Genomic DNA, 27,431 nt, shown 5'->3' with positions numbered 1-27,431 from the left:
GACCTCTCCCCTTTTCTAAAAGGTCAGCTCCCAGTCTTTGGAGAGGGGCAGCATACAAGTCTAATTTATTATTATTTTTATTTTATTATTATAAGGGCGTGCACTAATGTGCCTACCGTCCTTTCTGTCCTATTATCCTTTTTATCACTTGTTTATACTTTGTTATGTTAATGCAAACTATGACCTGGATTTTGGTCCCCACACTATAAAAAGGATGTTGAGACTCTAGAACGAGTGCAGAGAAGAGCAACCAAGATGATTAGGGGACCGGAGGCTAAAATACCTGAATGGTTGCAGCAACTGGACATGGCTAGTTTAATGAAAAAAAAGGACCAGGGGAGACATGATAGCAGCCTTCCAATATCTCAGGGGTTGCCACAAAGGAGATGGGAGTCTTCAAAGCACCTGAAGGCAGAACAAGAAGCAATAGGTGGAAACTAAACAAGGAGAGAAGCAACTTAGAATTAAGGAGAAATTTCCTGACAGAACAATTAATCAGTGGGACAGTTTGGACTCTAGAAAGAGTGCTGAGAAGAGCAACCAAGATGATTAGGGCAGTGTCTCCCAACCTTGGCAACTTGATATTTGGACTTCAACTACCAGAATTGCCCAGAATGCTGGCTGGGGAATTCTGGGAGTTGAAGTCCAGATACTGTATCTTCAAGTTGCCAAGGTTGGGAAACACTGGATTAGGGGACCAGAGGCTAAAACCTATGATGAACGGTTGCAGGGAGTGGGCATGGCTAATCTAGTGAAGAAAATTGACCAGCAGTGTTCCAATATTTTAGGAGCTCAGTTGTTCTAGAGAGGAAGAGGTCAAGCTATTTTCCAAAGCACCTGGAGGTTAGAGAACAAATAATGGATGGAAACTAATCATTCATTCATTTATTCATTCAAGTACATAACAGTAGTATACAAAGATATAACAATATCCGTATTCAAAGCAGCACGAAGCCAATAACTTCAGCCTGATGATGGGAAATATGATTTTGCCAAAATGTCGCAAAGACACTGAAAATATTACACGGGGGGGAAACCCAAACTCACAACAGTCTACAGTATCAAGGAGAGATTGAAGCTGGAAATAAGACATTTTCTGACACTAGGAACTATTTTTTTTTTTAAATGGGAAGACCCTGCTTTTAGAAACTGGGAGCTTTATGCCTGCAAGCTTTCAAGAAGAGACTGGATTGCTGTCAGAAATGGTGTAGGGTCTCCTGCTTTTGGGGGCCGGGGGTTGGACTAGATGACCTCTAAGGTCCCTTCCAACTCTTGTTAATTCTATGGATGACTTGACAAATCTCCATAGACAAATGTGGGAGCAACCCAAAAGGCTTTAAAATGGAAATTGAGCTCAGATTTGAGCTCAGGATCTGCAGATAACCCACAGACACATCTCGACCCACGTGCAACTGTAGGGGAGCCCCCCAAATTCAAAACCAGGAGTTTGAGCGCGTTGGAAAAACCAGGGGCAGTTTTGTCCCACCCCCGTGCTGCGCTGCATAATTGGAACATCCCAGCTGCATCTGAGGCCACGCCCAACACGGCGCTGCCGCTCGCAGCGCCTCATCTAAGATGGCGGCCGCCCGGAGCGGAAGTGACGTCGCGGAGGCGCCGGAAGTCCCGCGTCGCTTCGGTGTGTGCCGGCTGAAGGGAAAGCCCTATGAGACGAGGAGACGGGGGGCGAGTGTCTCAGCTGGCTCGGACGAGGGTCTTTGCCGGACCATGGCGTCCTCCTCCGGTGAGGTAAGCCCGGCTCGCCGAAGAGCCCTCCTCCGCCTCCTTTCGGACCACGGGCCTCGCCTTCCCCGCCAGCCTCGGCGTCTCCATGGCAACCCCTGACTCGCAGGGCACGTCTGAACCCGGGAGGCCGCGTGTCAGGGCTGGGGGAGATGTCTTCGTTTGGCAGAGGCGATTTTGACTGGGCCTGAGTCGGGCGGGGAGGAGTCTTTATTTCTGGCAAGGGGCCCTGTGCTATTGGACGGCCATTAAATTGTGGGTGGGTGGGTTGTCCCTTCGGGGGCTTGTGGCTTTTTTTGCAGATTAATGAATGTTGAATGACATTCTGCCCCCCCTTCCAGATGTGCTGGACACCCCTGTTTGGAAAGCTTGCATTTAACGAGAAGGACTTTCAAGGCAGCCTTTTGGGCAGGGGTCCCCAACCCAAGTGCAAAGTTATGCATATCAGGGCAAAGAACCCCAATTATACCTACCAACTGATGGGGATCAAGCTTTCTGAGACAACCCAAGAAAGGGATCTTGGGGTTTTGGTGGACAGCTCAATGAAGATATCAACTCAGTGTGCAGCAGGTGTAACAAAAGCAGATTCCATGCTTGGCATAATTACGAAGGGAATCGAAAACAGGTCGGCAAGTGTTGTATTGCCTCTGTACAAATCAATGGTGAGACCACACTTGGAGTACTATATACAGTTCTGGTCACCGCACCTCAAGAAGGATATAATGGAACTAGAAAAGGTGCAACAGGAATGATCAAGGAAATGGAGCACCTCCCTTATGAAACCAGGTTACAATGCCTTGGTCTCTTCAGCCTCGAAAGCGTTTAAGAGGTGACTTGACCAAAGTATATAAAATCATTCATGGGATAGAAAAGGTGGATAGAGAAAAAATATTTTCTCTATCACACAATACTAGGAGGAGGAGGCCCTCCCTAAAGCTCAGAGGTAAGAAAGTGAGGACAAATAAAAGGAAATATTTCTTCACCCAGAGGGTCATTGGTTTATGCCATGACAGCTGTCAGCCTGGATAGCTTCAAGGCAGGATTAGACAGATTTGTGGATGGCAAGTGTATTGGTGGTTATTGAAACGGATGTCCAAGTGCCGCCTCTATGTTGGTTGAGGCAGGCAGGGTTCCCTTGAGTACCATTTGTACCATTTGTTGGGGGTCAAGGGAAAGGGAGGGTCTTGCCTTCTCTTTCTGCTCAAGATCCCCATGTACAATTGGTGGGCCACTGTGGGACACAGAATGCTGGACTCGATGGGCTTTGGCCTGATTCAGCATGGCTCTTCTTATGTTCTTATGCTCTTATGTTCCCAACCTTTAAGATTTGTGGACTTCCAACTTCCAGAATTTTGGGATTTGAATTGTGGGAGTTGAAATCCACAAGTCTTAAATTTTCTAAGTTTGGAGACCCTCTGCTTTAGGGGGACTGTCTCTCCCATCATCCAGAGCCTGCCTGGCCAGTATGTCCTCCTGGATCCACAGTTGAGCCTTGATCATCACCTCTCGGCTGTGGCCAGGGGGACCTTTGCCCAGGTTCGCCTGGCATACCAGTTGCGGCCCTTTCTGGGTCAGGATTGCTGCCAGCTTCTTGGGTATCAACTAAGAACCTTCTTAAAATGTATTATATTGTATAATATTGACACCAAACTGTCTTTTTAGAGCAGGGTTCCGAAGACGGATAAACATTGATTGAATCCCTTCAGAAATCGGACCAATTCCTTCCCCAGCTTTTCATTTATACTGTGCCTTGTTTTTTCCTGCAGGACATAACCAGCGAGGAGAACCAGGAGGAGAATATCGGCATGAACTTAATGGAGTTTTCAGATGAAATCCTCTTACACATCTTGCGATATACTCCCGTGTCGGATCTTGTCTTGAACGTCCGAAGCGTCTGTCGGAAACTTTCCACCCTCAGTCTTGACAAAAGCCTCACTCACACTGTGATCCTGCATAAAGATTACCAGGTGAGCAGGGGCTGCCAGAGACGATCCAGAATGAGCGGGATGAAAATGTAGTGTTTAAAAAATCTTGAGTTTTCGTCAGTGAGTCTCTGGCTCAGACAAGGATTGCAGTAAGAGGAGACTGAAGACATCACCCTAAAACGCTCTTTGTTTGAGAAGCTTGAAACAATTGAAACATTTAAATAGGTTAAAGGCTTAAATAAGGTTCAGGAAGGAAGTGTTTTTAGTAGGGAAGTGAACACAAGAACAAGGGGACACAATCTGAGGGTTGTTGGGGGAAAGATCAGAAGCAACGTGAGAAAATATTATTATAGTAGATGCTCGGAACAAACCTTTGGCAGACGTGGTGGGTAAATCCACAGGAACTGAATTTAAACATGCCTGGGATAAACATATATCCATTGTAAGATAAAACACACGAAATAGTATAAAGGCAGACTAGATGGACCATGAGGTCTTTTTCTGCTGTCAGTCTTGAAAGTTTCTATGTTTCTACTCAGGTGGACAAAGACAAGGTGAAACAGCTGATGAAGGAGATCGGGAAAGAGATCCACGAGCTGGACATGACCGGCTGCTATTGGTTGCCGGGCTTGACCGTCGACCAGGTGACCCGCTGCAAGAATCTGGTGAAGCTGAACCTCTCCGGCTGCCACCTCACCTCCCTCCGCCTTTCGAAGATGCTCTCGGCCCTGCAGCACCTCCGCTCGCTGGCCATCGACGTGAACCCCGGCTTCGACGCCTCCCACCTGAGCAGCGAGTGCAAAGCCACCCTCAGCCGGGTGCTGGAACTGAAGCAGACCCTCTACACGCCTTCCTACGGGGTGGTCCCCTGCTGCACCAGCCTGGAGAAGCTGCTCTTGTACTTCGAGATCCTTGACCGATCCCGGGAGGGACTCATCATCTCCGGGCAGCTCATGGTAGGGGAGAGTAACGTGCCCCATTACCAGAACCTACGGGTTTTTTACGCCAGGTTGGCGCCAGGCCCGGTCAACCAGGAAGTGGTGAGGCTGTACTTAGCGGTGCTGAGCGACCGGACGCCGGAAAAACTTCACGCTTTCCTCATTTCCGCCCCGGGCGGTTTCGCTCAGAGCTGCGCCGTTAGAAACCTCCTGGATTCCATGGCCCGGAACGTGACGTTAGACGCCCTTCAGCTGCCGCGCTCCTGGATGAACGGCTCCAGCCTGCTGCAGCACTTGAAGTTCCGCAACCCTTTTTACTTCAGCTTCAGCCGCTGCAGTTTGTCCGGCGGGCAGCTGGTCCAGCGGGTGTTGAACAGCGGCAAAGACTTGGGCAGTTTGGTGGGCTTGAACCTGAGCGGCTGCGTCCACTGCCTCTCGCCCGATTCCCTGCTGCGGAAAGCGGAGGACGACATCGATAGCGGGATCGCCGAGGCCCTGGTGGGCTCCTGCGGGAACCTGAAGCACCTCAACCTCTCCGCTGCCCACCACCACAGCCCCGGGGGCCTGGGGAAGCACCTTTGCCAGGTCCTGGCTCGCCTGAAAGGCCTCCTGTCCCTGGCGCTGCCGGTTTGCGCCGTGGCTGACGTCGCCGCCGCCTTGCTGACGGCCGACAAGCCTTCGGTGCAGCCGGTGGCTCATTCGGTCTCTCAAGGTTTCGGGAAGAAGCTCCGGATCGGGGTGCAGGCGTACCCCAGGAACTGCTTGGAGCAGGGCCACGCCAGGCCGCCTTCCTCCGTCTTCTGGACTCTTCTGGAGAACCTCCCGTTCCTGGAGAAGTTGGAGCTGATCGGCTCTAGTTTTTCCTCGGCCATGCCGCGGAACGAACCAGCCATCCGGAACTCTCTGCCCCCCTGCAGCCGGGCCCAGCACATCGGGGACGTTGAAGTGGCCGCCATTGGGCAGCTGGCCTTCCTGCAGAACCTCACCTTGGCTCAGCTGCCCAATATTCTCACGGGCTACGGGCTGGTCAACATCGGGGTGCAGTGCCAGCGGCTGCGGGCGCTCTCTTTGGCCAACCTGGGCCTGATGGGGAAAGTGATGTACGTGTCAGCTCTGGTGGAAATGCTGAAGCATTGCAGGTGCCTGCAGGATCTCAGGTGAGAGAAGCCCAGAAGATCCCCCCCCTTTGCTTTTCCTGTCTCCTGGGAATCCTTCTGGGTCATTTTATTGGACCAGAGTACCTACGGAACCGCCTGCTACCGCACAAATCCCAGCGACCGATAAGGTCCCACAGAGTTGGCCTTCTCCGTGTCCCGTCGACCATACAATGTCATTTGATGGGCCCCAGGGGAAGAGCCTTCTCTGTGGCGGCCCCGGCCCTCTGGAATCAACTCCCCCCGGAGATCAGAACTGCCCCCACCCTCCTTGCCTTTCGTAAATTACTCAAGACCCATCTATACCGCCAGGTATGGGGGAGTTGAGACACCTTTCCCCCAGGCTTTTTTATATTTATGTTTGGGTATGTGTGTGTTGTTTGCTTTTTAAAAATATGATAGGGTTTTATGTGCTTTTTAATATTAGATGTGTTTTCGCTGGAATATTGTTTTCATTATTGTTGTGAGCCAAGCCGAGTCTTCGGAGAGGGGCGGCATACAAATCTAATAAATTGAATTGAATTGAATTGAATCACATTTATAGGCCGGCCTTCTTCAGTGGACTCTGGTGGGCGTACAGAAGTTTAAAAAACAAAATACATTATAAAAACCCCACAATATTAATACCCCACAATTTTTTAATCAGGACTCTTCAGAAGAGGATAGAGCAACATTGCCATCTGGCGGATCAAACAGCCAATTACAAGATGGGATTTTTCAGTCTTTAAATTGTTTTTAAATTTTTTTCTCCTATTTCCATATACAGTGGTACCTCTACTTACGAACTTAATTCATTCTGTGACCAGGTTCTTAAGTAGAAAAGTTTGTAAGAAGAAGCAATTTTTCCCATAGGAATCAGTGTAAAAGCAAATAATGTGTGCGGTTGGGGAAACCACAGGGAGGGTGGGGGCCCTGTTTCCTCCCAAGAGATTCCTAGAGAGGCCCCACAGAGGCTTCTCCCTGCCTTTTCTGGCCCTGTTTCCTCCCAAGAGATTCCTAGAGAGGCCCCACGGAAGCTTCTCCCTGCCTTTTCTGGCCCTGTTTCCTCCCAGGAGAGAGGCCCCACAGAGGCTTCTTTCCACGTTTTCTGGCCCTCTTTCCTCCCAGGAGATTCCTAGAGAGGCCCCAGGGAGGCTTCTCCACGCCTTTTCTGGCCCTGTTTCCTCCCAAGAGATTCCTAGAGAGGCCCCACGGAGGCTTCTCCCTGCCTTTTCTGGCCCTGTTTCCTCCCAAGAGATTCCTAGAGAGGCCCCACGGAGGCTTCTCCCTGCCTTTTCTGGCCCTGTTTCCTCCCAGGAGAGAGGCCCCACAGAGGCTTCTCCCCAAGTTTTCTGGCCCTCTTTCCTCCCAGGAGATTCCTAGAGAGGCCCCAGGGAGGCTTCTCCACGCCTTTTCGGTTACAGTTTCGGAGGCTCAGGTTTGTAAGTGGAAAACGGTTCCTGAGAAGAGGCAAAAAAATCTTGAACACTCGGTTCTTATCTAGAAAAGTTCATAAGTAGAGGCGCTTGTAGGTAGAGGTACCACTGTATCTGTACTTATTCTTCTGAAATGTCTCTGAAAACCTGGTCCAGCTCTTTTTCCAACCTTCTCCTTCCTCCTCCCTGCCAGGCTCGAGCAGCCCTACTTCCACGCCAACGCCCAGTTCTTCCACGCCCTCAGCTGCTGCTCCTCCCTGCAGCGCCTCTGCATCATCTCCCGGAGCGGGACGCTGCAGTCGGACGCGGTGATGTCGTTCATGGCTGCCTGCCGCGAGGTGGTCATGTGCCACATGTTCACGGGGGAGTCGCTCACCCTTTGCAAAAGCCTGCAGCAGACCCTGATACGGAGGTGAGTGCCAGAAACCGCACCCGGTTCTCCTTTCGGCGCATCCCCGTTGCGCCGTTAATCTGGAGAGCGCATTTTTTTGGAAGGGCAAACATGACCGTTCGGCTACTTTCTTCGTTGCTTGAACTCCGGGGTGTCAAACTCAAAGCCTGTGGGGCCGTCCTGGGAAATATAAGGGGTTGTCCCACGTCACTTCGGGCCAGTATACCCAATGCAAAGGGGAAGCATGCCAGCAAGCCCCGCCCACCCAGTCAGTCCCGCCCAGTGAGTGATGTCAAGCTGGACACGCCCACTCCGTCGGCCATGCCAAGTAAGTGGTGTCAAACTGGACACGCCCACCTTCTCTGTCATGTCCAGTGAGTGGTGTCAAGCTAGCCCTCCCCAGCCAGTGAGTGGCAGCAAGCTGGCCACGCCCACCCAATCAGCTCCACCCAGTGAGTGGTGTCAAGCTGGCCACACCCACTTTGTTGGCAATGCCAAGTGAGTGGTGTCAAGCTGGCCACACCCATTTAATTGGCCACGTCCAGTGAGTGGCATGCTGGCCACGGCCACCCAGTCAGCCAGGCCCAGTGAGTGGCGTCAAGCTGGCGATGCCCACCCAATCAACCACGCCCAGTGAGTGGTTTGTCAAGCTGTCCCCGCCCACCCAGTTGGCCCCACCCACCTGGTCCCCCGAGGTCAACCACAGCCCTAATGCGGCCCTCAATATAATTGACTTTTGACACCCCTGCCTTAACTTATGGGTGTCCAACCTTGGCTTATAGACTTCGATATTCTGGGGAATTCTGGGAGTTGAAGTCCACCAGTCTTCGTCCATGGGGAGCTTTCCCGCCACACCCCCAAGTTATCCAGAAATTATGTCTCCATTACAGGTAGTCCTCAACTTACAGTGGTTCGTTTAGTGACCGTTCAAAGTTACAGCGGGCTCTGAAAATGGTGACTTACGACTGTTTTTCAGACTTACGACATTTGCAGCATCCCCTCGGGTCCCCTGATCCAAAATTCAGAGTCTTTGTCAATTGGTTCGCATTTATGATGGTTGCAGTATCTGGGGTGGGGGGGAGTCACACGGTCCAGTTTTCTGATCTCCCGACAATCCAAATCTATGGGGAAGCTTCCCGATTCACTTAACAACAATGTTATTAGCAACTTCAATGATTCGCTTCCTCACTGTGGCAGGAAAGGCTGTAAAGTGAGGCAAAAGTCACTTAAGCCACAGTGATGCAGTGCTCAGAGTGCCGCTTGCGAATAACACCAGGCTTCAGGTCGACTCAGCCTTCCATCCTTCCAAAGTCGGTAAAACAAGGACCCAGATTGTGGGGGCAATTTGCTGACTCTGGAAATCGCTTGGAAAGGGACGTAAAGCACTGAGAAGCAGTATATACCATGTTTCCCTGAAAATAAAACCCTGTCTTATAATTTTTTGAACCCTGAAATAAGCACTTGGCCATTTTGCCATGCACTCAAAAGCCTGATTGGGCTTATTATCAGGGGAGATCTTATTTGTTTGGGGGGAAAGGGGTACATCTGAATGCTATTGCTAAACATTTCACTTAACAACATAAATTTTGGCCTCAATTGTAGTTGTACCTCAAGGACTATATACATTCCTTCACCTGCCCAATGTCTAGTAACATCTTTTTCATTGCTATTCCCTCCGAATAATGTTTTTTCCAGCTCTAAGTTTTTGCAGGGTTTGTTTTTCATTATTATTCTCTCCAAAAGTAAGGTTTTTTTCAGCCCTAACCAGGGGATAAAATAATGTGATGAAGCTGACCATACTAAGGATGCTAGTCAGATGAATATGTGGTCAGCAAATCCCCCTCCCCCTATTTTCCTCTTCAAAAACTGAGGTGCGTTTAAAATACTCCGAAAAATACGGTGCCTATTACGTCTGAACCTTTATCAATGCCCAAAGCCTTGACTCAGCTGCAGAAGCCAAACACCTTTAGATATTACGAACAAGAAATTAGATGTCCATTAAGGAAGGCAACTCCTGATTCATTGACCAGTCAGAGCTAACCAAGATGCTATTAATTTTTAATCTCACGTAATAGCACAAAGGACCACGGCAAAGAATCAGATGCAAAGAATAATGTTCGCAGCTTGCACGGATTGTTATTGTTTTTTAAGGGAATCAGAGTTAGGAACGTGGAAGAGAACAGCTGAAGAGCTGGTGGCTACGGAGAGCATCGGCAAAACACTTGAAGGAGATTCCAGTTTAGCCCGGCAGCAGGAATTTTGACTATTCCGGAGAACTGGTAGTGGAAATTTTGAGTAGCTCAGAGAACAGGTAGTATAAATTTTGAGTAGCTCAGAGAACAGGTATTGAGTAATTCGGAGAACCGGTTGTGGAAATTTTGAGTAGCTCAGAGAACTGGTAGTGGAAATTTTGAGTAGCTCAGAGAACAGATAGCTGGAATATTTAGTAGTCCAGAGAACCGGTTGTGGAAAGTTTGAGTAGTTCGGAGAACCGGTAGTAGAAATTTTGAGTAGCTCAGAGAACAGGTATTGAGTAATTCGGAGAACCGGTTGTGGAAATTTTGAGTAGCTCGGAGAACTGGTAGTGGAAATTTTGAGTAGCTCAGAGAACAGGTATTGAGTAATTCGGAGAACCGGTTGTGGAAATTTTGAGTAGCTCAGAGAACAGGTAGTGAGAATATTGAGTAGTCTGGAGAGCCAGTTGTGGAAATTTTGAGTAGGTCAGAGAACAGGTATTGAGTAATTCGGAGAACCGGTTGTGGAAATTTTGAGTAGCTCGGAGAACTGGTAGTGGAAATTTTGAGTAACTCAGAGAACAGGTATTGAGTAATTCGGAGAACCAGTTGTGGAAATTTTGAGTAGCTCGGAGAACTGGTAGTGGAAATTTTGAGTAGTTCGGAGAACAGGTATTGAGTAATTTGGAGAACCAGTTGTGGGAATTTTGAGTAGCTCGGAGAACCGGTAAACTTGGGACTTGGGTCAACTTGCAACATATTAGAAACAGTAGATTACAATAAAACTAAATCCAATTAAATTAAAAACTACATAACTATCTACAGATAAAATCCCTAGTTATATTAAAAATCAATTTCACCCATTTATGCAGCAACCATACAATCATTCCTTGGTCAGGGGCTAAGGTCTAATTGGCGACATAAATGAGTCTTAAAACTCTTATGGAAGGCGAGGAGGGTGGGGGACAGTACGAATCTCCGGGGGGAGCTGATTCCAGAGGGCCGGGGCCCCCACAGAGAAGGTTCCGCCAAGCGACATTGTCTAGTTGACGGGACCTGGAGAAGGCCGACTCTGTGGAACCTAATTGGCTGCTGGCAGGAGGCGGTCTCGCAAGTAATCTGGTCCGATGCCATGTAGGGCTTTTTAGGTCATAACCAACACTCAGAGCCCCTTTGTCCTTTGTGACGATGTCCGTTTAAGCCTAATAACAACTTTTTCGAGGTGGGCCGGCCTGATTGTGACAGCTCCACATTCCTCACCCATCCTCCTGTATTTTCTAAGCTTATTCTGGTTGTCATCACTACACCGGAGAGTAGAATTCAATAGACCGTACTTGTCTCTAAGCGTATATATAGAGGAGCTTTTTAGAGCAAAAAAAATATAAGAAAATAATATTGCATGTGGCTAAGTGCTTTAAATGGGGTGGCAGATGACAGCTGGAACAATACGGGAGATATTACATGTGGTGCTCCTGCCAGAAATAACATTCGCGGCGGCTTATCCTGTGTCTTAAAACAGCCACCCGGACCATTTTTTTTTGCTCCCCTGACGCCTGATTCAAAAAGCACAAAGAGGGCAGAATGTGGTCTTTCCACTTTCTCAGCCAGGAGGGTGAAGGGGGCTGGAGTTAATGAAAACCTCCACGGGAGGCGAACCTTCCTGTGGGTCTTTTGTGTGGCTGTTAATTTAGGTGGCGTAAAGAAGGGAGATTAGGAAAGAGACTGTCAAAAGAGACAGCTAATCCTCACGACTATATATTCAGCATCGGCAGCCGGGCCCAAGAGAAACTGTCTTTCGCTACTTTCTCTGGTTCATCTCCACATCTCTACTTGATGTGACCTGCCAGTGGACCTCAGGGATTCCCGCGAGGGTCTTTCCCAGCTTTACAGGTCATTGTGGCCTCTTTGACTGATTGCCGGTGTCAAGGTTTCAGGTGGTAATAATAATAATAATAATAATAATAATAATAACAACAACAACAACAACAACAATTTATTAGATTTGTATGCCGCCCCTCTCCAAAGACTCGGGGCGGCTCACAACAATAATAAAACAATGTGACAATGTCAACAAATCTAATATTAAAGAAGCATCTAAAAACCCCTCATTTAAAAACCATGCAACACGCGCATTCCATACATAAAACTATAAAAGCCTGGGGGAGATGTCTCAATGGACATTTGAAAACCATCGGAATTGACAAAATCTCCATCGGTCAATTGCAAAAAGGCCGCTTTACTGGGATCGGCAAACATAATTCGCCGCTACATCACGCAGTCCTAGGTGCTTGGGAAGCGCCCGACTGGTGATGAAATACGAAATCCAGCATAGTGATCTCGTTTGATGTGATGTATTGGAATAATAATAATAATAATAATAATAATAATAATAATAATAATAATAATAATTTATTAGATTTGTATGCCGCCCCTCTCCGAAGACTCGGGGCAGCTCACAGAAATAATAAAACAATATTACAATGAAATTACACTAATGCTAACTCCTAAGATCTGCGGGTCAGCGGTTCAAATGTCATCACCGGCTCAAGTTTGACTCAGCCTTCCATCCTTCCGATGTGGGTCAAATGAGGACCCGGATTGTGGGGGCAATAGGCTGGCTCTGTTTTTAAAAAGTGCTATGGCTAACAGGTAAATCCACAGTCACTGGATTTAAACATGCCTGGGATAAACATAGATCCATCCTAAGATAAAATACAGGAAAAAGTATGAGGGCAGACTAGATGGACCCTGAGGTCTTTTCCTGCCGTCAATCTTCTATGTTTCTATCCAACTTCAGAGGCTTAGCAACTGACATGTACTTATGCCAGTTGCAGTCTCCCAGGGTCACATGATCCTCTTTTGCCACCTTTGGATGAGCAAAGTCGGGGGTGGGCGGTGGGAGGAACCCAATTCACTTAACAACCTTGTTGCTAACTTAACAACGGCCGTGATTTGCTTAAACAGGGATTATATCAAGGATCTCCAATCTTGGCAACTTTAAGACTTAAAGACTTCAACTCCCAGAAATCTGTAGCCAGCTATATTGGCTGCACGACACCATCACAATTCAAAGTGTTGGTTATGACCTATAAAGCCCTTCATGGCACCGGACCAGATTATCTCAGGGACCGCCTTCTGCCGCACGAATCCCAGCGACCAGTTAGGTCCCACAGAGTGGGCCTCCTCCGGGTCCCGTCAACTAAACAATGCCGGTTGGCGGGCCCCAGGGGAAGAGCCTTCTCTGTGGCGGCCCCGGCCCTCTGGAACCAACTCCCCCCGGAGGTTAGGACTGCCCCTACTCTTCCTGCCTTCCGTAAACTCCTTAAAACCCACCTTTGCCGTCAGGCATGGGGGAACTGAAACATCTCCCCCTGGGCATGTTTAATTTATGCATGGTATGTCTGTGTGTGCGTCTGTTAGCATATGGGGTTTTTTAAATATTTAAATATTTTTAAATTTGTCTGTTTACTTATGATTTGTTTCTACATGTTGTGAGCCGCCCCGAGTCTTTGGAGAAGGGCGGCATACAAATCTAAGTAATAAATAAATAAATAAATAAATAATAAACCTCTCTGCCTAAGAGAGGTTTTAACTTGCTTCCCTCCCTTTCTGATTCGACATGTGGCATCTCCAGGCAGGTGAGGACTCCTGTCCCATCCTGTTTCTAGGCCACACCTGTAGCTCCATCCCCAGGTCATCTTCCTTTTCATAAGAAAATGAGTCTGTGTTAAATTTCCCATTAGGTGGAGCTGTGGCTGTTCCTTAAAACATCCCCACCATCTTGCCTGTACGAATCATCCTCCCTCCCTTCCCATTCTGCAGGAAAAGTTGTTATCACCTCGGGTCCTCTCCCTCCCCCCCCCCTCCCCACCTTGCAGAAGAATTTCCACAGTGGAGCTACTACCCCTGGGTGCCAAGGCTTAAGAAAAAGCAGCTTTCTACTCATTACAGAAGGAGCTAGGGGAAACAAGGCAATGTTAAAAGAAATGTTTAGCTTTCTTTGGACCCTCGTGGTGCATTTCTCCTCCCTACCCTTGTAAATAAATAAAATTTATATCAAGCAGCAGTGTTTGCATTGCTTCTCAAGATCCTCTGTTCATTCTCTTATCCACCAACCCTTGGAAAGAGTAGCTCATATCTGCCTGGCTGCCTGTCTACCTATCTATATCTATAAATCCAAATAATAAAATAAAACTAAAATATTTATCTCTCTCTCTCTCTCTCTCTCTCTCTCTCTCTATCTATCTGTTCTGCCATCGTGTTTCAACCGCCTGTAATTACAGGGTAATTAGTCCAGGAAGACACACACCACACGATAAAAGGAAAACCCAAAACTTTTTATAATAATAATAATAAATCGCTATATCGCGATTTTTAAAAAAATATTAATTTTTTAAAAACCCACTTCCGCGTTTGGCTTCGGGAGTCAGCTGGGAAGCGGCGCGGCTGTTTTAAAAGGTCGCAGCCGGCATGGGGGACTTCCCAGCACCCCCCCGAACCCCCAACCTGGGTCTTCCCGGCCGCCCACGCAAAGGGGAAACCCCGGCTCCTCGCTGATGCCCGCCGCTCGCCCGCCCGCCAGCAAGAGGGGGAAGACCCAGGGAAGGTTCCTTCGGCCGCCCAGCAGCTGATCTGCTCGGTAGCGCAGCAGCAGCGAGGAGCCGAATTGGGGTTTCCCCTTTGCGTGGGCGGCGGGGAACGCAAACTCCACCATCTACGCATGTGCGGCCATAGGGAAAAAAAGGGGCGCGCATGCGCAGATGGTGTTTTTACTTCCGCAACCCTACATCGCGAAAAATCGATTATCGCGAGGGGTCTTGGAACGGAACCCTCGCGATAATCGAGGAATCACTGTATTTAATCCTGTTCTTCCCTCTCCTCAAACCCCCCTCCCTTTTCTACTTAGAGTGGGTCCCTCCAGCTCATTAATCACCATCGATGCTTCTTCTCCGAAACGGCCTCCTTCTGGTTTGACAATCTCTTTCCAGCCAGCGAGACACACTCGAGTAACACTTGGGTTTTTAAATCCTTGGGGTGGGGGGGATTTCAGCCTCAAATTCTAGGTCACAGGCAGGACTCACACCTCTGGGGACAAGCTAAGGTATCAATGACCGAACCTGCTTGGCTCCAGAACCGAAGTGAAATTGGGAGTAGGAGCAGGGTTATTTTTAGGTTTTTATTAATAGGATCGGGTTTTTTTTTTTAAAAAAATTCCTTGTCGGCTTGGTGACAAATGCATGTGAGACGAGACCTCTTCTTTATGAATTGTTGTTGAAAAAGGAAGCACTTTGGTCTGTGCTAATTGTCTGGACTGGGAGTCTTTTTTGGACCCCAAAACCTCCAAGGTGTCTTCCAACTAATTTGTTCTATTCTAGTCCTAGTCCTGTTCCTGTTCGGTTTTCTGTTCTGTTCTATTCTATTCTTCATTCCATTCTACTCTACTCTACTCTACTCTATACTCTTCATTCTATTATTCTAATCTACTCTACTCTACTCTAATATACTCTATACTCTTCATTCTATTATTCTAATCTACTCTATTCTACTCTATACTCTTCATTCTATTATTCTACTCTACTCTATGCTCTTCATTCTATTATTCTACTCTACTCTACTCTATACTCTTCATTCTATTATTCTACTCTACTCTACTCTACTCTACACTCTTCATTCTATTATTCTACTCTACTCTATACTCTTCATTCTATTATTCTACTCTACTCTACTCTTCATTCTATTATTTTACTCTACTCTACTCTACTCTACTCTCTACTCTTCATTCTATTATTCTACTCTACTCTACTCTACTCTCTACTCTTCATTCTATTATTCTACTCTACTCTACACTCTTCATTCTATTCTACTCTACTCTATTCTACTCTATACTCTTCATTCTATTATTCTACTCTACTCTACACTCTTCATTCTATTCTACTCTACTCTATTCTACTCTATACTCTTCATTCTATTATTCTACTCTACTCTATACTCTTCATTCTATTATTCTACTCTACTCTACTCTATACTCTTCATTCTATTATTCTACTCTACTCTGTACTCTTCATTCTATTATTCTACTCTACTCTACTCTACTCTATACTCTTCATTCTATTATTCTACTCTACTCTACACTCTTCATTCTATTATTCTATTCTAGTATACTCTACTATACCCTACCCTCCTCTAATCTATTCTGTATTCCATTATTCCATTCCATTCCTCTCCTCTCCACTCCGTTCTATTCGGTTCTACTACATTCTATATAAAAACCACTACCATTTTTTAAAAAAAATCACTGGAAAGCAAGAACTAGATGCTTTGCAGGCCTTTAAGAAGAGAGGGGTGGGTGACTTTTAATGGGTCCCTGGGAGGTGGGAAGACAAAGACCATTTTCCTCAGCAGCCTTTACCATCAGCTGCTTGGTCCCAAAGGTCTTGTTTTCCAAAAGACGACTGGGCCTTCTTGGAGGGGTTTTCCCCCTTCCCCCTTTTTCTCCTTTCGCTTCTCATTCAAGAAGCTGTCTGAGAATCTCCATTGTTCTTTTTTTTTGTGTGTGTGTGTGTGTGTGTGTAATAGAGTAGAATTAGAATAGAAAAGAATTCTTTATTGGCCAAGCGTGATTGGACACACAAGGAATTTGCCTTTGGTGCAGATGCTCTCAGTGGACATAAAAGAAAAAGAGACATTTGTCAAGAATCATGAGGTCCAACACTTAATGATAGTTCAGGTGCATACAAGCAATAAAGTAACATCCGGGACCCTTAGCATTCTCCAATGAATGCATTCCCAAGCTCAAAGAGTAGAGTACCTTCTGCCAGTGGCCGTAGTTAGCTAGATAAATGAAATAAATGTTAGAACTGAGCGGATTCCGAATTTGCAGAAACCTGCAGGTGCACAGGTGACGTAAGGAATTTTTACTCAGGGCTACAGGTAAAGGCTGCAAATTTTGCAAATTTTCCCCCTTCTTCAGCCCTCCTCCTCCTGTTTCCCATTCTTCTCTTTCTTCTTTCTTTTATTTTTCCTCCCCCCTCCCCCTTCCTCCCTGTTCTCTCCTCTCCTCCTGTTTCCTATTCCTTCTCTTTTCCTCTCTTTCTATTTTGCCTTCTCCTCCTTTTGTCTCCTTTCCTCTTTCCTACCCCTCTTTCTCTTTCTTCTATTTTGCCTCCTTCTCCTCCTTTCTTTTCTCCTTTCTTTTCCTCCCCTTTCCTATTCCTCCTCCTCTCTCCTTCCTTCTATTTCTGCCTCCTCTTTCTCCTCCTTTCTTCTCTTCTTTCCTTTCCCCCCTTTCCTATTCCTCCTCCTCTCTCCTTCCTTCTATTTTTGCCTCCTCCTCCTTTTTTCTTCTCTTCTTTCCTTTCCCCCCCTTTCCTATTCCTCCTCCTCTCTCCTTCCTTCTATTTCTGCCTCCTCTTTCTCCTCCTTTCTTCTCTTCTTTCCTTTCCCCCCTTTCCTATTCCTCCTCCTCTCTCCTTCCTTCTATTTTTGCCTCCTCCTCCTTTTTTCTTCTCTTCTTTCCTTTCCCCCCCTTTCCTATTCCTCCTTCTCTCTCCTTCCTTCTATTTTTGCCTCCTTCTCCTTTTGTCTTCTTTCCTCTTTTCTACCCCTCCTTCTCTTTCTTCTATTTTGCCTCCTTCTCCTCCTTTCTTTTCTCCTTTCTTTTCCTCCCCTTTCCTATTCCTCCTCCTCTCTCCTTCCTTCTATTTTTGCCTCCTCCTCCTTTTTTCTTCTCTTCTTTCCTTTCCCCTTTCCTATTCCTCCTCCTCTCTCCTTCCTTCTATTTTTGCCTCCTTCTCCTTTTTTCCTCTCTTCTTTCCTTTCCCCCCTTTCCTATTCCTCCTCCTCTTCTCTCCTTCTATGTTGCCTCCTCTGGTCTCCTTTCCTTTCCTCCTGCTTATTCCTCCTCCTCCTCCTTTTCTCCTCCTCTGCCCCTCCTGCTGACCTTGAAAAGGCTCTGCCACTCTCCAGCGATGGCTGGTGACGAGCCCGTTGTTGGTACATGGGCTGCCAAGCCCTCTTTGCTTGCCTAAGCACGTTTGCTGGGCCGGCTCCCCACCTCCGATTGCTGGCGGAGGGCTTAATGCAGTGAATCATTTAAGATCTCGTTCCAGCGTTCATTGTCTGTTTGGCTTCCTGCTCGCTTGGAACCCTCGAATCCTCCGTCTGTCAGCTTGAATGAATAATAAATGGCCAGGCTGCTTTCTTGGTGTGCTGCGTTCCTTGAGGGTGGAGGAAGCACTTGTTGGCTTTGGATTCTGCTCTGGGGAGAGGGAGTGGGGGTGAGAGAGGGGGAGAAAGTGAGGGAGGACAGAAACAAGAGGAGAGGGAGAAAGATTTGGAGAGAAAGAAGGTTAGAGAAAGAGAGCGAGGGAGAGACAGAGGGGGGGAGAGACAGAGAGGGAGGGAGATTAAGAGAGAGAAAGGGAGGGAGGACAGAAACAGGAGGAGAGGAGGGAGAGAGATTGAGAGAGAAAGAAGGTTAGAGAAAGAGGAAGGGAGAGAAAGAGGGAGGGAGAGACAGAGAGAAAGAGAGGGAGGGAGATTAAGAGAGAGAAAGGGAGAAAGGGAGGGAGGACAAACAGGAGGAGAGGAGAGGGAGAGAGATTGAGAGAGAAAGAAGGTTAGAGAAAGAGAGGAAGGGAGAGAAAGAGGGAGGGAGAGACAGAGAGAAAGAGAGAGATTAAGAGAGAGAAAGGGAGAAAGGGGGGGAGGACAAACAGGAGGAGAGGAGAGGGAGAGAGATTGAAAGAGAACGAAGGTTAGAGAAAGAGAGGAAGGGAGAGAAAGGGAGGGAGAGACAGAGAGAGAGAGAGAAAGAGAGGGAGGGAGATTAAGAGGGAGAAAGTGAGAAAGTGAGGGAGGACAGAAAAAGGAGGAGAGAGAGAGAGAGAATTGAGAGAGAAAGAAGGTTAGAGAAAGAGGGAAGGAGAGAAAGATGGAGGGAGAGAAAGAAAGAGAGAGGGAGGGAGATTAAGAGAGAGAGAGGGAGAAAGGGAGGGAGGACAGAGAAAAAGGGAGAGAGAGGGAAGGAGAGAGATATAAAGATCTTATATCGATCTATCCAGCCATCCATCTTATATCTATCCAGCCATCTTATATCCATCCATCCATCTTCTCTCTCACTCTCCCTCCCTCCCTCCTTCCTTCCTTCCCTTTCTCTCTCTCTTCCTTTCTCCTTCCTTCCTTTCTCTTCCTCCTTCCTCCTCTCTTCCCAAATGTTTTCTCCCATCGAAAGCCTAGTTGTCACGCTTTGTTTGTGCCAACGTGTACCACTTGATGCACGAATGGGTGGCAAGAGGAAGAGGTGGGGAGGGGGGGCAGAACAAGAGGCTTAAACCATTAACGTGTTTCCCATGTCTAAATTAGGCTTAATTGGCCAATTATTGAAATAACTTCTTAATTTGCAGAGATGTTGGGGGTGGTGGGGGAAGCAGCTTCCCCAGGGCATTTTTTTCCTGCCTGCCATAGGGGTCCCTGAGCCTCCAGCCTCCGAGGGGCCGTCCTGCCTCTTCCCATCCTTGCCCTCTCGTGCCAACTCTTCCCCTTCAACTCCACGGGATGGTTGGCACTTAGCCAGCTGCCATATATTCTGGGGCTTCAAAGCGCTCAGTATGAATTTACTGCAGGCCACGGCAGGGTAGCCAAGCCAAAGGGAAGAGAAATACTGGCCTATCTATCTATCTATCTATCTATCTATCTATCTATCTATCTATCTATCTATCTATCTATCTATCTATCATTGATCAATCATCTGTCTGTCTGTCTGTCTGTCTGTCTGTCTGTCTGTCTACCTATTACTTGCTTACTGGCTTGCTCACTCACTCACTCACTCACTCATTCATTCATTTATTTCTTTTATTCACCCACCCACCCACTTATTTATTTACTTACTTATTTACTCGCTCGCGTCGCTCATTTATTTATTTATTTATTTATTCACTCACTCACTCGCCCATCTGCTTGCTTATTTATTTATTTCTTTATTTATTTACTTTCTTATTTACTCACTCATTTATTTATTTATTTACTCACCCACTAACCCACCTGCTTGTTTGTTTGTTTGTTTGTTTATTTATTTATTTATTTACTCACTCACTTATTTATTTATTTATTCACTCATTCATTTATTTATTTACTCACTCAGTAAACCACCTGCTTGCTTGCTTGCTTATTTATTTATTTACTCGCTCATTCATTTATTTATTTGCTCACTCATTTATTTATTTATTTACTCTATTTATTTATTTATTTATTTACTCACTCTATTTATTTATTTAATTGATCAATCAATCAATTAATTTGATTGATTTCTATTCTGCCCTTTTCCTCACACTCAGGGCGGCTCACCATAGAAATACTGTATGTACATACAAAGCATGTAGAATTCTAAGTCCGAAAACCCTAATTTCTAAAATCAGTCGCTCACACTCACTCATTCAAACAAACATATACAGTAGCTCATTCTTCAGCCGGGGCTAGATGTTAGACTTAATGGCCCCAGGCCTGTCGGCAGGGAAGTGTCTTTAGAGCTTTGCAGAAGGAAGGGAGGGTGGGGGCAGTACAGATCTCCGGGAGGGAGCTGATTCCAAAGGGCCGGGGCCACCACAGAGAAGGCTCTTCCCCTGGGTCCCGCCAGGTGATCTTGTCTAGCTGATGGGACCCGGAGAAGGCCAAATCTGTGGGACCTGACCAGCCGCTGGGATACATGAGACAGAAGACGGTCCCATAAGTAGTCTGGTCCGGTGCCATGTAGGTCTTTTCAGCTCTTCTTCCAGGTGGCATCTCCCTGGCATCAGGACTTGGCATCTGTATCCCAATTCCCATTTCCCTGTTGTTGTTTTTTCCTTGAGAAGTTCAGCTGCTGAAGAAACAAGCCAGCAATGACCGGAGAGGTGGAATTTCCATGTTTGAGCAATCAGCTCCTGGACGTTCATCCCTTAAGATTGGCAGGGATTCATATGTATTTTATTTTTATTTCAATTTCATTGATTAAGCAGTTGGAAAGAAGACATCATTGGAAGGAGTGGGTTTTTTCTTTCTGCTTTGGCGCTGTTTAACCTGATGAGATAAACCGGCCAATTGTTTCCGTGCACTTTTTGCTGATTTATGGAAATAGATTCCAACAGCTACCTTTAATTTCAATTAATGTGGAGCTGGGAGTAAAGCTGGGTCAGTTCTCTCTCCCCCTCCAACCTTTTCTCAAAAGCTGCAGCTGGCTGGTATGAAAACAATACAGGCCTGCAATTCCCAGCAGCCTTCAAATGCAGTTGGGACTACAATTCCCAGACTTCCCCAGGCTGCATGGCCATTGCTGAAAGGATGGGAGTTGGCCCACACAGCTGGAAATTAACCAGGAGATGGGAGTTGTAGTCCCGTCTTCGGCCCGAAAGCCATTTGGGTGACTTTGGGCCAAACACTAGGAGACTGAAAGTTTTAGTCCTACCTTAGGCACGAAAACTGTCTGGGTGACTTTGGCCCAATCACTAGGAGAACTGTGAGTTCTAGTGTTGTCTTAGACTTGAAAGTTTCTATGAGTGACTTTGGACCAATCACTAGGAGACTGAAAGTTCTAGTCCCGCCTTAGGCATTAAAGCTATCTGGGTGACTGGACCAATCACTGGGAGCAATGTGAGTTCTAGTTCTGTCTTACGTACGAAAGTTGTTTGAGTGACTTTGGACCAATCACTAGGAGACTGAAAGTTCTAGTCCTGCCTTAGGCATGAGAGCCAGATGGGTGACTTTGGGCCAATCACTAGGAGAACTGTGAGTTCTAGTTCTGCCTTAAGAACAAAAGCCATCTGGGTGTTTTTGGCCCAATTGCCTGGCGATAAAGGTGGCTCTTAAGTAATTTGTGAAAGACAAGGAGGGTGGGGGCTGTTCTAATCTCCGGGGGGAAGTTGATTCCAGAGGGCCGGGGCCGCCACAGAGAAGGCTCTTCCCCTGGGGCCCGCCAAACGACATTGTTTAGTCGACAGGACCCGGAGAAGGCCAACTCTGTGGGACCTAATCGGTCACTGGGATTCGTGCGGCAGCAGGCGGTTCCGGAGGTAAGAAAGAAAGAGAGAGAGAGAGAGAGAGAAAAAGAAAGAAATAAATAAAAAGAAAGAAAGAAAGAAAGAAATTTACACTGTGTAGTTGCACAGATTTTAATGTCCATTTCACAGTGTGGGGTGGGGGAGAAGATTGCATCCTACTCTCTGCCACAGGGATGGCATAACGTTTGAGCAAGAGGCAACAGAGAAAGAAAGCAACACTGCAGTTATTCATTTTTTTATTTTGTCCAATGCACAATGAGGGTTTTAGTGGGTATATATCTATATACACATAGTAAAATACATGATGAAGGTTATAGAGGAGATACTCATAGTAAAATATATCTAAGAGATAATAGAAAAGAAGATATAGTAATAGAACATATCAATGAAAGAATAGAAGAACAGATATAGGAATAGAAGGAAGGTATAGGAGATATAGGAGAGCAATAGGACAGGGGACGGAAGGCACTCTACTGCACTTGTACTCGCCCCTTACTGACCTCTTAGGAATCTGGATAGGTCAACCGTAGATAATCTAAGGGTAAAGTGTTGGGGGTTTGGGGATGACACTACGGAGTCCGGTAATGAGTTCCACCCTTCGACAACTCGGTTACTGAAGTCATATTTTTTACAGTCAAGTTTGGAGCGGTTAATATTGAGTTTAAATCTGTTGTGTGCTCTTGTGTTGCTGCGGTTGAAGCTGAAGTAGTTGCCGACAGGCAGGAACGTTGCAGCATATGATCTTGTGGGCAATACTTAGATCTTGTTTAAGGCGTCTTAGTTCTAAGCTTTCTAGGCCCAGGATTGTGTCCAGTGTGTGTGTGTGTGTGTGTGACAAACGGCCTCCTTTCTCCCCTCCTCCCCAAAAAAGAGATGTAACCTGCATTTACTCCACTGGCATCCAAGGCCAAACATTGTGATTTACTCCACCCGTGCATTTGCAGGGTATAATATATCCAACATCTGCTTCCTTCTTGGCTCACCTCCCCTTCACCTTTCACGCCCTGTCCTATTTAACTGTCGTTATCCTGTGAGACGGCTGCTTGCCCCGGCTTTTGGAATACAGGTATATAAATGTTCCCCCTCCTGCAATTTCATGGACATTTTCCTTGAGGAAAAAAAACTCTGGATGGATTTTAAGTTGCCGCAGCCTCTCTCTCTCTCTCTCTCCTTGCTGCGGCAGTGTGTACAAGCACACTTTTGCTGCAGTGCCTTTTCCTGTTGCATTAATTAACATGCCTGCAGCCTGGGTGTGTGTGGATACGAGAGAGAAATTTACGGCGGTCCCTTTCTTCTTTTTTTTAATAAGGGAAAATTAACGGCACAGGCAGAAAATTTAAGGCAGCGGGTTCTTGAGTGATGGGGAAGAAGGCAGACTAACAATGCCTAAAAGAACTAGAAAAAGGAGAATAAATACAGGCTATCTATCCTCTTTTGGGGCATTACCAAGGATAAATACGAGGGTCGCCCAGAAAGTAATGCACCACATTTTTTTCCTCCAAAGACAGACTACAAGAATGGTGGAAGGTCTTGAGCATAAAACGTATCAGGAAAGACTTAATGAACTCCATCTGTATAGTCTGGAGGACAGAAGGGAAAGGGGGGACATGATCGAAACATTGAAATATGTCAAAGGGTTAAATAAGGTCCTGGAGGGAAGTGTTTTTAACAGGAAAGTGAACCCAAGAACAAGGAGGCACAATCTGAGGTTAGTTGGGGGAAAGATCAGAAGCAATGTGAGAAAATATTTGACTGAAAGAGTAGTAGATGCTTGGAACAAGCTTCCAGCAGACGTGCTTGGTAAATCCACAGGAATTGAATGTAAACATGCCTGGGATAAACATATATCCATTGTAAGATAAAATACAGGAAATAGTATAAGGGCAGACTAGATGGACCAGGAGGTCTCTTTCTGCCGTCAATCTTCTATGTTTCTATGTTAAGTCTTCAATGTTTCTATGTTAAGTCTTCTATGTTTTTATGTTAAGTTATACCTCTAGCTGCATAGCTGGAGGTATAACAAGCAGGAAGAGGGAGATTGTGATCCCCTTATGTAGAGCGCTGGTGAGACCACATTTGGAATAATACTGTGTCCTGTTCTGGAGACCTCACCTACAAAAAGATATTGACAAAATTGAACGGGTCCAAAGACGGGCTACAAGAATGGTGGAAGGTCTTAAGCATAAAACGTATCAGGAAAGACTTAATGAACTCAATCTGTATAGTCTGGAGGACAGAAGGAAAAGGGGGGACATGATAGAAACATTTAAATATGTGAAAAGGTTAAATAAGGTTCAGGAGGGAGGTGTTTTTAATAGGAAAGTGAACACAAGAACAAGGGACACAATCTGAAGTTAGTTGGGGGAAAGATCAGAAGCAATGTGAGAAAATATTTGACTGAAAGAGTAGTAGATCCTTGGAACAAACTTCCAGCAGACGTGGTTGGTAAATCCACAGTAACTGAATTTAAACATGCCTGGGATAAACATAGATCCATCGTAAGATAAAATACAGGAAATAGTATAAGGGCAGACAAGATGGACCATGAGGTCTTTTTCTGCCGTCAGTCTTCGATGTTTCTATGAATGAAGAAGGAAGGAAAGAAAGAGAAGGAAGGATGAGATGGAAGGGAGGGAAGGAAGGAAGGAAGAATCCACAGGAACTGAATCTAAACATGCCTGGGATAAACATATATCCACCCTAAGATAAAATACAGGAAATAGTACAAGGGCAGACTAGATGGATCATGAGGTCTTTTTCTGCCGTCAATCTTCTATGTTACTATGTTAAGTCGAGGATTCCCTGTGCTGGGAATCGATCGGAGCTCTCTGAAATTGTCACCCTAACCACCGCCCCATTCCGACATCCCCCCATCTGATCTTAACACCTCTTGTCTCTGGGTTAGTTTCCAGGCCGAGCGCCCAGCGCTGAACGTGGTCGTCTTCCCTCTCCTGCACGAAGACCTAACTGAGGTCATCCGCGACGTCCCCATGATGCACCTGGACGAGATCACCTTGTTCAAAAGCCGAGTGGCCGAGGAGCCGCCCAATTTGTGGTGGTGATGGGCGCGAAGCCCATCCAGAACAGGACCCGGAAGCCGGAAACTTTTCCTTCTCCTCCGTGGTTGAGTGTCGCTGCTTTTGGAGCCTCGCGGCTGTCTTTGAAACGCTCGATGCTGCTCCGAGAATCCCGCTTGGGCAGAATTTGCCCTGGGAGAAAAGTTGTAACCACCATCACCCTTATTATTATTATTATTATCATTGTTTTAAAAAAGAAATTCTAGCCCTTGTTTCTGCAGAACGTGGGAATGGGCGGCTAATAGAAAAGGGACCTTTGCCGTTTGTTTTCTTCCTTGCTATTTAATGTCTGAAATTCTCGTTTTAACTTGAGGTGGGATTCAAGGTAAGCAGAAATTTCAGCTTGGAACGAATGTACTCTTCCGCTTCCCCATCGCATCAGTCCCTGGCGACCTCATTTTCCCCGTCTTCGTCCCTCGCGTGGTTTTTTCTCGCAGCCCGAGGCACTTGAAGCTGTTGTGGACTTCAATTCCCAGAATTTTCTCCCAGCCAGCGTGGAGACGAAGTCCACATACCTCTCACACTTGCTCAGAGTTGAGAAAACGTCGCACCTCTGCTCCAGGATTCCTGCTTTACCGTCGCTCGTTAAGGCGCTCCCAAAAACGATGGCAAAAAAAGACAAACTTGTGAGAATCCAGATGAATTTGGGATTTTTTTAGCCATTGCATTAATGCCGTTTGCATAGCTGCTTTATCTGACAAGTGTGTCCTTCCTTCTGTTTTCTTGAATGTCCCTTTCCTGGGGGGGGGAGTCAAAAAGAGATTTAAAAGCGGTGTTTAAATAGCGAGAGGCAAGAAATGTTCCCATCAACGCTAAATGCATGGAATGGATTGTTCAAATGGCTCTTAATCAGTCTGCCTTTTTTTTTTTTAAGTTTATTTTAGCAGGAGCAACCAGGCTTCTCTGGACTAAATTCCACCAGCCAGGAGCATTTGCAGTTCTAAAAATCAAGAATATAATCGTGGAGAGCAGAAGCCCTCTTGTCTCATGGGGGGTTCGCCTAGAGCACAGATAGAAGTTCTTCTGGTCTCGCTTTTCTAGGTTTTAAAGTAAGAGGTGTTCAAACGTGGCCCCTTTAAGGCCTATGGACTTCCACGCCCAGAATTCCCCAGCCAGGTGGAATTCTGGGTATTGAAGCCCACGTGTCTTAAAGGGGGCGCCCCTGTTTTAGAGGATCTTGCCTTAGGGGCAGGGGTAGGCAAAGATGGCTCTTCTGTGACTTGTGGACTTCAACTCCCAGCATTCCTGAGCTAGCATGATTGGCTCAGGAATGCTGGGAGTTGAAGTCCACGTGTCCTAGAAGAGCCAACTTTGCCTCCCCCTGCCTTAGGGGGGACTGTGTTCCACCTGTAACTGCTCCGCCAGTAACTTTGTCCTGGTGTGTGTTTGTGTGTGTGCCACTCAGGCAGGCTGCAGAAGACATTTTGGGAAGGAAGTTGCTTTTCCAAAGAATGGTCCGACGACCTGGAGGCCAGGAATGTTATGGCACCCCCTTGCCTTTTGTAGATTTTTTTTCTTCCTCCTCGCCCCTCTCCGCCTCCCAATCCTTCACGACTCAACTCGGGCTGCTCCGTGCCCAAAATCACCAGCCAGCTTGAGTATCCGTAATAGTGTGTGTGTGTATGTATATACCCGGCGTGCCCATTCAGTGTTAAGTGGTTTTAACCATGGCTTTGCCTATCCAGATGGCATATAAACATTTCTTTACACATTTTTTGGGGCGGTCCTGTTCTTCCTTTTTTAAAAAAATAAAAATAAAAACAACCACTCTGGGAGAAAAATGTGTGTTTGCGTGTTTTTATTGTTTTATTGAAACTGTTTTTATTTATTTAATGTGTTTATTTATTTGACTCGTATGCCACCCCTCTCCGTGGACTCGGGGCGTCTCGCAACCTATCAGTGTCCAAACAGCATACAATAATACAGCCAGATCCAATTTAATATAAACAGATAATGTAAAACATTATAAAAAAAAGCTAAACATTAAAATCATTCATACAATTACAACCGTAAACATACTAAAGCTTCAATGGCCAGAGGCTGGGATCTGATGTCCCCAAGCCTGACGGCATAAATAGGTTTTCAGGTTCTTACGAAAGGCAAGGAGGGTGGGGGCAGTGCGAATCTCCGGGGGGAGTTGATTCCGGTTTTTGCCCTCCCCAGGCCTTGAATTATTTATTTTATTTATTTATTTTGTCCAATACACAATGAGGGTTTTAGTGGGTATATATCTATATACACGTAGTAAAATACATGATGAAGGTTATAGAGGAGACACTCATAGTAAAATATATCTAAGAAATAATAGAAAAGAAGATATAGTAATAGAACATATCAATGAAAGAATAGAATAGAATTTTATTGGCCAAGTGTGATTGGACACACAAGGAATTTGTCTTGATGCGTATGCTCTCAGCGTACATAAAATAAAATATACATTTGTCAAGAATCATGTGGTACAACACTTAATGATCGTCATAGGGGTCAAATAAGCAATGAAGCAATATTAATAAAAATCTTAGGAT

The 27,431-nt window shown here is 46.2% G+C and overlaps 1 protein-coding gene across 4 annotated transcripts; it reads left to right on the top strand.

Moving 5' to 3' along the window:
- The first annotated feature begins 1,624 nt into the window (after positions 1-1,624).
- On the top strand, positions 1,625-26,687 carry LOC139155565 (F-box/LRR-repeat protein 18-like). 4 transcript variants are annotated; one of them, XR_011557092.1, is made up of 6 exons: positions 1,642-1,746; positions 3,507-3,707; positions 4,205-5,760; positions 7,366-7,584; positions 24,735-26,094; positions 26,237-26,687. XR_011557092.1 is itself a non-coding variant. In XM_070730748.1 (5 exons), the coding sequence occupies exons 1-5, from the start codon at positions 1,664-1,666 to the stop codon at positions 24,889-24,891; spliced, it is 2,211 nt and encodes a 736-aa protein (XP_070586849.1). In that variant the 5' UTR covers positions 1,626-1,663; the 3' UTR covers positions 24,892-26,687. The 4 variants fall into 4 exon arrangements, 3 of the variants coding, with proteins under 3 accessions (XP_070586851.1, XP_070586849.1, XP_070586850.1); XM_070730748.1 differs by having other exon boundaries at positions 1,626-1,741; positions 24,735-26,687; XM_070730749.1 differs by having other exon boundaries at positions 24,735-26,687.
- The last annotated feature ends 744 nt before the right edge of the window (positions 26,688-27,431 follow it).

This window comes from Erythrolamprus reginae, unplaced genomic scaffold (assembly GCF_031021105.1).
Source record: "Erythrolamprus reginae isolate rEryReg1 unplaced genomic scaffold, rEryReg1.hap1 H_3, whole genome shotgun sequence".
Classification (NCBI taxonomy): Eukaryota; Metazoa; Chordata; class Lepidosauria; order Squamata; family Dipsadidae; genus Erythrolamprus; species Erythrolamprus reginae.
Note: the sequence above shows the minus strand (reverse complement) of the source record. Positions and strands in the feature narration are given on the sequence as shown.

Excerpts from the sequence above, each read along its gene's own strand:
- LOC139155565 (XM_070730748.1), top strand. The coding sequence starts at position 1,664 with ATGAGACGAGGAGACGGGGGGCGAGTGTCTCAGCTGGCTCGGACGAGG. Across the intron at positions 1,742-3,506 it reads GACCATGGCGTCCTCCTCCG|GACATAACCAGCGAGGAGAA; the intron begins GTGAGGTAAGCC and ends TTTTTCCTGCAG. Across the intron at positions 7,585-24,734 it reads CAGCAGACCCTGATACGGAG|TTTCCAGGCCGAGCGCCCAG; the intron begins GTGAGTGCCAGA and ends TCTCTGGGTTAG.